The sequence below is a fragment of the Astatotilapia calliptera genome, chromosome 7, assembly GCF_964374335.1.
Source record: "Astatotilapia calliptera chromosome 7, fAstCal68.1, whole genome shotgun sequence".
NCBI classification, from domain to species: domain Eukaryota; kingdom Metazoa; phylum Chordata; class Actinopteri; order Cichliformes; family Cichlidae; genus Astatotilapia; species Astatotilapia calliptera.
This window is the reverse complement of record NC_137428.1, coordinates 22,702,644-22,709,594: the sequence shown is the minus strand read 5'-3', so window position 1 is coordinate 22,709,594 and position 6,951 is coordinate 22,702,644. Positions and strand designations below refer to the sequence as shown.

The following is a 6,951-nucleotide window of genomic DNA, read 5'->3' as shown; positions in this document are numbered from 1 at the left end:
CTCTGTTCTAGGATGTCCTCTGGACCCAGTGGAGGTGGTGAGTGACAGGAGAACGGCGGCTAAGCTGTCATCCCTGATGGACAACATCTCCCACCCCATGCAGCAGACTGTGACAGCACTGAGCAGCTCCTTCAGTGGGAGACTGCGGCACCCACGGTGTGGGACGGAGAGATTTCGCAGGTCTTTCCTCCCCACTGCTGTCAGACTCCATAATAAAGACTTTAACTGATCAAGCACACACATCCATACATATGCAATAATACTAAGTGCAATAATCCTTTCTGTCATCGTTGTATTTTTACTCAGTTGTATATAGTATTTGTATTTGTATTCTATTTTTATCTTATTGTATATTTATTTTATTTTATTCTACTGTATATAGTATTTTATTTTATTCTATTCTGTACAGTTGTGTACTGTATTTATTCTTATTGTATTCTAATTTTTGCCTCATAACTTTTGCACTGTCCACTTCCTGCTGTGACAAAACAAATTTCCCACGTGTGGGACTAATAAAGGTTATCTTATCTTATCTTATCTTATCTTATCTTATCTTATCTTATCTTATCTTATCTTATAACAAAAAGCACCTGTGAGGTGCTTCCAAAGCACCTCACAGGGTGCATGTTTATCCCTTCTCTTTGTCTACAAAGCAGATGTGGAGTGGTTGGGGAGACTTAAAATGCACTACTAAGTATCTGGTGTTCCATGATTAGAATGAAAGTTACTTCCTCCTGGATCTGGTGATGTCCATAGGCTGTCATTGCAAGCAAAGGGTTTTCTGAAATTAATGAACTTTTGAGCCCCTGAAATAAACCGACTGCGTAAAGCTGAAAGTCTGCACTTCAACTGCATTTGAGTTGTTTCATTTAAAATTCATTGTGCTAATGTACAGAACCAAAATTTGAAAAAAGTTATCTCTGTCCAAATATTTATGGACCTAATATCTATATTTGGGTGCATTAATTCCCCCAGCATCCAATATCCTCCTTAAGCATGTCATCCAACTCATCACCACGTGGTGATCAGTTGAAAACTCTGCTAATTATTTCATGGCTGTGGCTGCAAGACATGCAGCCACAGATCAGATTATATGGTTACAAAATAATCGATAACTGACCTGTGACATAAGGTTTACTTTTACTTTTAACTTATGAATACACTTATGTTCAGCCATGGTATTTATTATGAACAGTTATAAGTACAGAGTCCAGAACATTAGTACAGAACACCACTTGGGTTTAGATCGGGCAGACATTTCCTCCGAGTCAAGCCCCTCCAGGTCTCTATATATCAGTGTTAATGTGAAAGCTGATGTCCCCCAGTAGGGTAACTAGGGCAGCTTCCGGCACCCCACCCATGGATTTCATAAAGGATCTAAATTGTTGTTTGGTCCATAAGGAAATACAGCAGTCAGGACATGCTCCCTGATCAAAACAACCTTGTCATAAATCAGCGCTGCTGTACATTTTTTCATGATTGATATGAACTTCTGGACCCAGTAATACTTTCCACAGACCCACTGGTCCCAGAATGGATTATTTTAGATAAACATTTGGACACATATTACAAGTAATATGAATGTTTTACGATTTCAGACAAGTTTTAGTGCCTCGCTGGGCATTAACAGAGATCAAACAAGGAAAGACCAGCTGACAAAAGTTACACTGAAAAAGTAATGAATGCAAACATGCAGGCTGATATTTAGTTTGATTGAATATCATGTTCACTTATCTTTCAGCAAGTCATACATTTTTATCTAGATAATGAAAACAGCTATCTCCACTTACATGATGGTGCACTTTTTTTCTTATTAATGCTATACTTGACAAGGCATTGTAACGGGTGCAGTATACATGTTTTCTCTTTTTTAACAGTTAAGTGTTTTATTTTCAGCAGTAAGAAAATTCAGTTGGGAAAGCAGTAACAAAAACATTGCGTGAGCTCGAATTGTAGCTGTAAAAGGTTCTAAAGTTAAAATAGAAGTGTCACCATGTTAAGCTTGCTGCCCCGGTTCTTCTTCAGGGGTCACACCATTTCTCCTTGGCCTATTAGCACATCTATTCAAGGTTCTTTTCATATAACACTGTATTATTTTCCTTCCTAACTGTTTCTGTGCACAACAGAAAGCACTACATCATCCAACTGTAAAGCATCCAAAGGGGATTAATAGGAGTCTTTGTGTCTCAAATTAAAATGTAAAGGCAAAAAAGTTAAATAAAAGAGGAAAAAGAGGAAACTATAAACTATTCTGTTATTTGTATTACTTCTTAATTTCAAGTGCTATATACATTTGATAGGGTTAAAAGGGACTAATGAATGGGAAGGTTTCTTATTGAAATGATACTTTTACCAGGCTTTAATAACTGTGAATTGGTAGGATATAAACTATATAGCTATAACCTTTTGCAAATGTTTAGAAATTGGACTTGATCAAGAGAAAATGATGCTTTTGTTCTGAGAGCAGAATCTATATGTGGGCTATAATTGTTTTTGGACCGTGTATTTCTGTAGCTGTAGTTAATCTACAGGGAGTGCAGAATTATTAGGCAAATGAGTATTTTGTCCACATCATCCTCTTCATGCATGTTGTCTTACTCCAAGCTGTATAGGCTCGAAAGCCTACTACCAATTAAGCATATTAGGTGATGTGCATCTCTGTAATGAGAAGGGGTGTGGTCTAATGACATCAACACCCTATATCAGGTGTGCATAATTATTAGGCAGCGTCCTTTCCTTTGGCAAAATGGGTCAAAAGAAGGACTTGACAGGCTCAGAAAAGTCAAAAATAGTGAGATATCTTGCAGAGGGATGCAGCAGTCTCAAAATTGCAAAGCTTCTGAAGCGTGATCATCGAACAATCAAGCGTTTCATTCAAAATAGTCAACAGGGTCGCAAGAAGCGTGTGGAAAAACCAAGGCGCCAAATAACTGCCCATGAACTGAGAAAAGTCAAGCGTGCAGCTGCCAAGATGCCACTTGCCACCAGTTTGGCCATATTTCAGAGCTGCAACATCACTGGAGTGCCCAAAAGCACAAGGTGTGCAATTCTCAGAGACATGGCCAAGGTAAGAAAGGCTGAAAGACGACCACCACTGAACAAGACACACAAGCTGAAACGTCAAGACTGGGCCAAGAAATATCTCAAGACTGGTTTTTCTAAGGTTTTATGGACTGATGAAATGAGAGTGAGTCTTGATGGGCCAGATGGATGGGCCCGTGGCTGGATTGGTAAAGGGCAGAGAGCTCCAGTCCGACTCAGACGCCAGCAAGGTGGAGGTGGAGTACTGGTTTGGGCTGGTATCATCAAAGATGAGCTTGTGGGGCCTTTTCGGGTTGAGGATGGAGTCAAGCTCAACTCCCAGTCCTACTGCCAGTTTCTGGAAGACACCTTCTTCAAGCAGTGGTACAGGAAGAAGTCTGCATCCTTCAAGAAAAACATGATTTTCATGCAGGACAATGCTCCATCACACGCGTCCAAGTACTCCACAGCGTGGCTGGCAAGAAAGGGTATAAAAGAAGAAAAACTAATGACATGGCCTCCTTGTTCACCTGATCTGAACCCCATTGAGAACCTGTGGTCCATCATCAAACGTGAGATTTACAAGGAGGGAAAACAGTACACCTCTCTGAACAGTGTCTGGGAGGCTGTGGTTGCTGCTGCACGCAATGTTGATGGTGAACAGATCAAAACACTGACAGAATCCATGGATGGCAGGCTTTTGAGTGTCCTTGCAAAGAAAGGTGGCTATATTGGTCGCTGATTTGTTTTTGTTTTGTTTTTGAATGTCAGAAATGTATATTTGTGAATGTGGAGATGTTATATTGGTTTCACTGGTAAAAATAAATAATTGAAATGGGTATATATTTGTTTTTTGTTAAGTTGCCTAATAATTATGCACAGTAATAGTCACCTGCACACACAGATATCCCCCTAAAATAGCTAAAACTAAAAACAAACTAAAAACTACTTCCAAAAACATTCATCTTTGATATTAATGAGTTTTTTGGGTTAATTGAGAACATGGTTGTTGTTCAATAATAACATTATTCCTCAAAAATACAACTTGCCTAATAATTCTGCACTCCCTGTATCTTACACCTGGCCACCATATAGAAAACCTTCAAATATTGTTGCCTTAAGAAAGTGTAGTTTTTTTGTTTGGTTGGGTTTTCGCCCAATGGAAATTTAATCACACCTGCATAAGAAGGCCCAGATCCCTGTTATAATCTATTATAACTAGTGCTGTCAATAGATTAAAAAAAATTAACTAACTAATCTCACAATTTTCTGTTATTAATTGCGATTAATCTCAATTACTTTATTAATAGCCTGGCTCCAATTACATTTTTTTTATTCTTTATATTTTAAGATTGTAACAGACATTTATGCAACACAATGAAGTAAATGCAGAATAAACACAAAGAATGTATGCTGAAATTCAAAGAGAATTTTAATAGTTTTCATCAATCTTTAACACAGTGAAAACTTACAAAAAACCTTTAAGGCCATCAACAGTGACTGAACCCAGGCCTACAGGTTAAAGTGAATATCATAACAATAAAGGGTGCACAAAACTCAGTATTTAAAACACAAAAAGACACAGCTGAAAACCCAGAATGTTGAACATTTTTCACTTCAAAGGAGCAATCTGGATTAGTCCTTCTTTGCACTCAGCCAGTTACTGAGGCAGACTATTCTGTTTACATTGTCTGATGACAAAGAAGCACGCTTCTTTTGAATGATGTGACCTGAGAGTGAGAATAATCTCTCACAAGGCACTGTGGTTGCAGGGGTTGACAGGTACTTGCGTGCAATAGGTGCCAGCCTGGCATGTGCTCCTTCTCTCTTTAACCACCACTGTAGTGGACACTCTCCTATGTCAATTTTGGGCTCTGCTTTGTACAGATTCAGACAGCAGTCTATAGCATCTTCCTCTTCCTCTGTATCTGAATCAGGAGAACCCAGCAAGCAGATGGACATCTTGCTCTTCTTTGGTGAGGGTTCCTCTGTTGTCTGAGCAGATGGTTGGTGTGCATCCGTCTCTGACATCAGAAGGTCATGTACTGATGCCCACACCTCTCTTCTTTCATCTTTGGAAAGGCATTTAAGATCTTTAAACCTGGGATCAAGGGCAGTAGCGATCTTCAGCCATGTGAGATTGCTGATGTCCCTCCGCTGAGCTAGGTCTGTGGTAAAAATCTTCTTAAACCTCAAAACGTAGACTGGGTCATCATCTGAGGGCTCCATAATCCTGAACAAATGACACAAGGCTGGCAACACCATGGAACAAGAGACATACCGCTCTCCTCCCAGCAGTTCGGTAACATATCTGCAATAGAAAGATCAAGTCTGTATTTTTCTATTAATCACACAGAGACAAACATAAAAACTACATATGAAAATACACAGAGAGGTGGAGGTGGAGAACATACTTGAAAACAAAGCTAGAATGCAAAGATAGACACACAATCATGAGAAACAAAATGTATTTACCTGCAAGGTTCCAGTAGTTCCTCCAGCTTTTGCAGTCTGTCAAGCTCCTGGTCAGTCAACATAGTCACCTTGCTGTTTTGTTGAGTCAGGATGGTGGTCAGCCCAAATTTGTTTCTCTGGATCCGCTTGATCATCTCTAGGGTGGAGTTCCATCTTGTTGGAACGTCCTGAACAAGCGGTTCTGTTTGATGTCCATGTGCAGCTTGCTGTGCCTTTAATTCCTGAGCGTTTGCTGGACTATGCTTAAAATGTCCAACAATCTTGCGACATTTGGCCAGAGCCCTTTCAAATGCGCTGTCATTAAGAGAAACTGTGACCGTTCTTTGCAGAATGTGGGCCATGCAGGGCATGTGTTCAAATGGAAGTAGTCTGGCGGCTGCAACCATGTTACGAGCACTGTCGGTGCCAAGCGTGGTTACCTTGTCCTTGATTTTCCATTCGTTTGCAACATTCAGAAAATGGTCAGCACACGCCTCAGCATAGTGTCTCTCTTCAGTTTTACTCACTGTTAGTGCAAACGATTGCATAGTCCAGTCGTTATCAATAAAATGCGCCATGACCCCCAAGTAATTATCGTTGTTCACCGAAGTCCAGTGGTCTCCGGTGAGAGCGACATTCCTTACTTGCACAAGCTTGCTGGACTGCTGAGCCCTCTGGTCCCCATACAAAGTGTGCAGTCTCGACACAATGGTTCCTCTCGAGGGCAGATTGTAACACTCATCTCCAGATGCAGCACGAATGACTTCTCTCAGTCCATCATCTTCTACTATGCTAACTGGTCGGCAGTTTTTAGCTAGCCAAACAACCAAGGAATTGGTTACCTTTTCTCTCACATTTTTTGTTATTCGTCCACAAGCACCATACTCCTGAAGCGTAGACTGGCGAGGTCCCGTAGAGGTGGATTCAGTTGGGTGTTTTGCTCTCAGGTGATACGCCAGTGATGAACTGCTTCTGTGGTACTTGAATTCAGCTTTGCAAATTGTGCATCTTACTCTCGTTTTGTCCAACAAGCCATCAGGCAACTTCTTAAAGAGAAACTTTCCACCCAAAAGTCCGCCCTCGTCCATGCTTGCGTGTGTTAGCTAGTGTTAGCTAGATAGTAGCATGGTGTCACTTCTTCTTCTAATCATTTCTGTCAGGCCAAACGCCAGCATAGCACACTGTTGCCCCCTCCTCCAGAGGTGCTCATGAATTTAAAGGTCTTAGATTACAGGAAATTAATAAAAAAACAAAATCAGCGTTAATTTTTTTTAATGCATTAAACATTTCGCGTTGATCTTAACAATTAACGCGATAATTTTGACAGCACTAATTATAACATTAACGTAACTTATGTGGCAGTGACCATAACGCCACCAAAGGTTCCAGGTGCATAATGGTAACAGCATTGGCAGCAAAGTCACTGTAACAGATGAGCCACACAGTGTATTTATTTATTTATATATATATATTTTA

The 6,951-nt window shown here is 40.2% G+C and overlaps 1 protein-coding gene across 1 annotated transcript; it reads right to left on the bottom strand.

The window, feature by feature from the left end:
* Nucleotides 1–4,320: 4,320 nt before the first annotated feature.
* Nucleotides 4,321–6,729, bottom strand: LOC113027300 (E3 SUMO-protein ligase ZBED1-like). Its single transcript, XM_026176915.2, has 2 exons — nucleotides 5,497–6,729; nucleotides 4,321–5,332 (listed from the first exon to the last, which is right to left on the bottom strand). Exons 1-2 carry the CDS (start codon nucleotides 6,561–6,563, stop codon nucleotides 4,657–4,659), a joined length of 1,743 nt encoding a protein of 580 aa, XP_026032700.2. The 5' UTR covers nucleotides 6,564–6,729; the 3' UTR covers nucleotides 4,321–4,656.
* Nucleotides 6,730–6,951: the final 222 nt, after the last annotated feature.

Excerpts from the sequence above, each read along its gene's own strand:
- LOC113027300 (XM_026176915.2), bottom strand. The coding sequence starts at position 6,563 with ATGGACGAGGGCGGACTTTTGGGTGGAAAGTTTCTCTTTAAGAAGTTG. Across the intron at positions 5,333-5,496 it reads GAACTACTGGAACCTTGCAG|ATATGTTACCGAACTGCTGG; the intron begins GTAAATACATTT and ends TTTCTATTGCAG.